The sequence below is a fragment of the Sinocyclocheilus grahami genome, unplaced genomic scaffold, assembly GCF_001515645.1.
Source record: "Sinocyclocheilus grahami isolate Dianchi unplaced genomic scaffold, SAMN03320097.WGS_v1.1 scaffold12409.1, whole genome shotgun sequence".
Taxonomy (NCBI): Eukaryota; Metazoa; Chordata; class Actinopteri; order Cypriniformes; family Cyprinidae; genus Sinocyclocheilus; species Sinocyclocheilus grahami.
In genome coordinates, this window is record NW_015514402.1 from 1 (window position 1) to 268 (window position 268).

At 36.9% G+C, this 268-nt stretch overlaps 1 protein-coding gene across 1 annotated transcript in view; it reads left to right on the forward strand.

The window, feature by feature from the left end:
• Positions 1-7: 7 nt before the first annotated feature.
• LOC107578866 (DENN domain-containing protein 1A-like) overlaps positions 8-268 on the forward strand; it is a gene marked incomplete at both ends in the record, with an annotated part of 5,996 nt that continues 5,735 nt past the window's right edge. The window contains one exon of the mRNA XM_016264771.1: positions 8-67. Coding sequence (XP_016120257.1) covers positions 8-67 — 60 coding nt within the window. The remainder of the gene's footprint in view (positions 68-268) is intronic.

A 268-nucleotide genomic window follows, 5' to 3' on the forward strand; every position in this document is an offset into this window, starting at 1 on the left:
CTCCACACACAGCAAAGACTCCCTCACCTGGGACCAGAGACGTCCGATCACAGTTCACTTTGGACAGGTGGGTGTGGGGAATTATAACTGATTTGGAAATTGCAAAATTTTGGCAAAGAGCATTAATATAGTGTAAATTGTTGTTGATTTCAAATGATATAGTATATCACTGTAATGTACATGTACGGTATTATAATCGTGGCAACTTCAAAATAATGTACCTGTATTGACCCGAATATAAGACAATGCTTTTTTCTTGGAAATACAT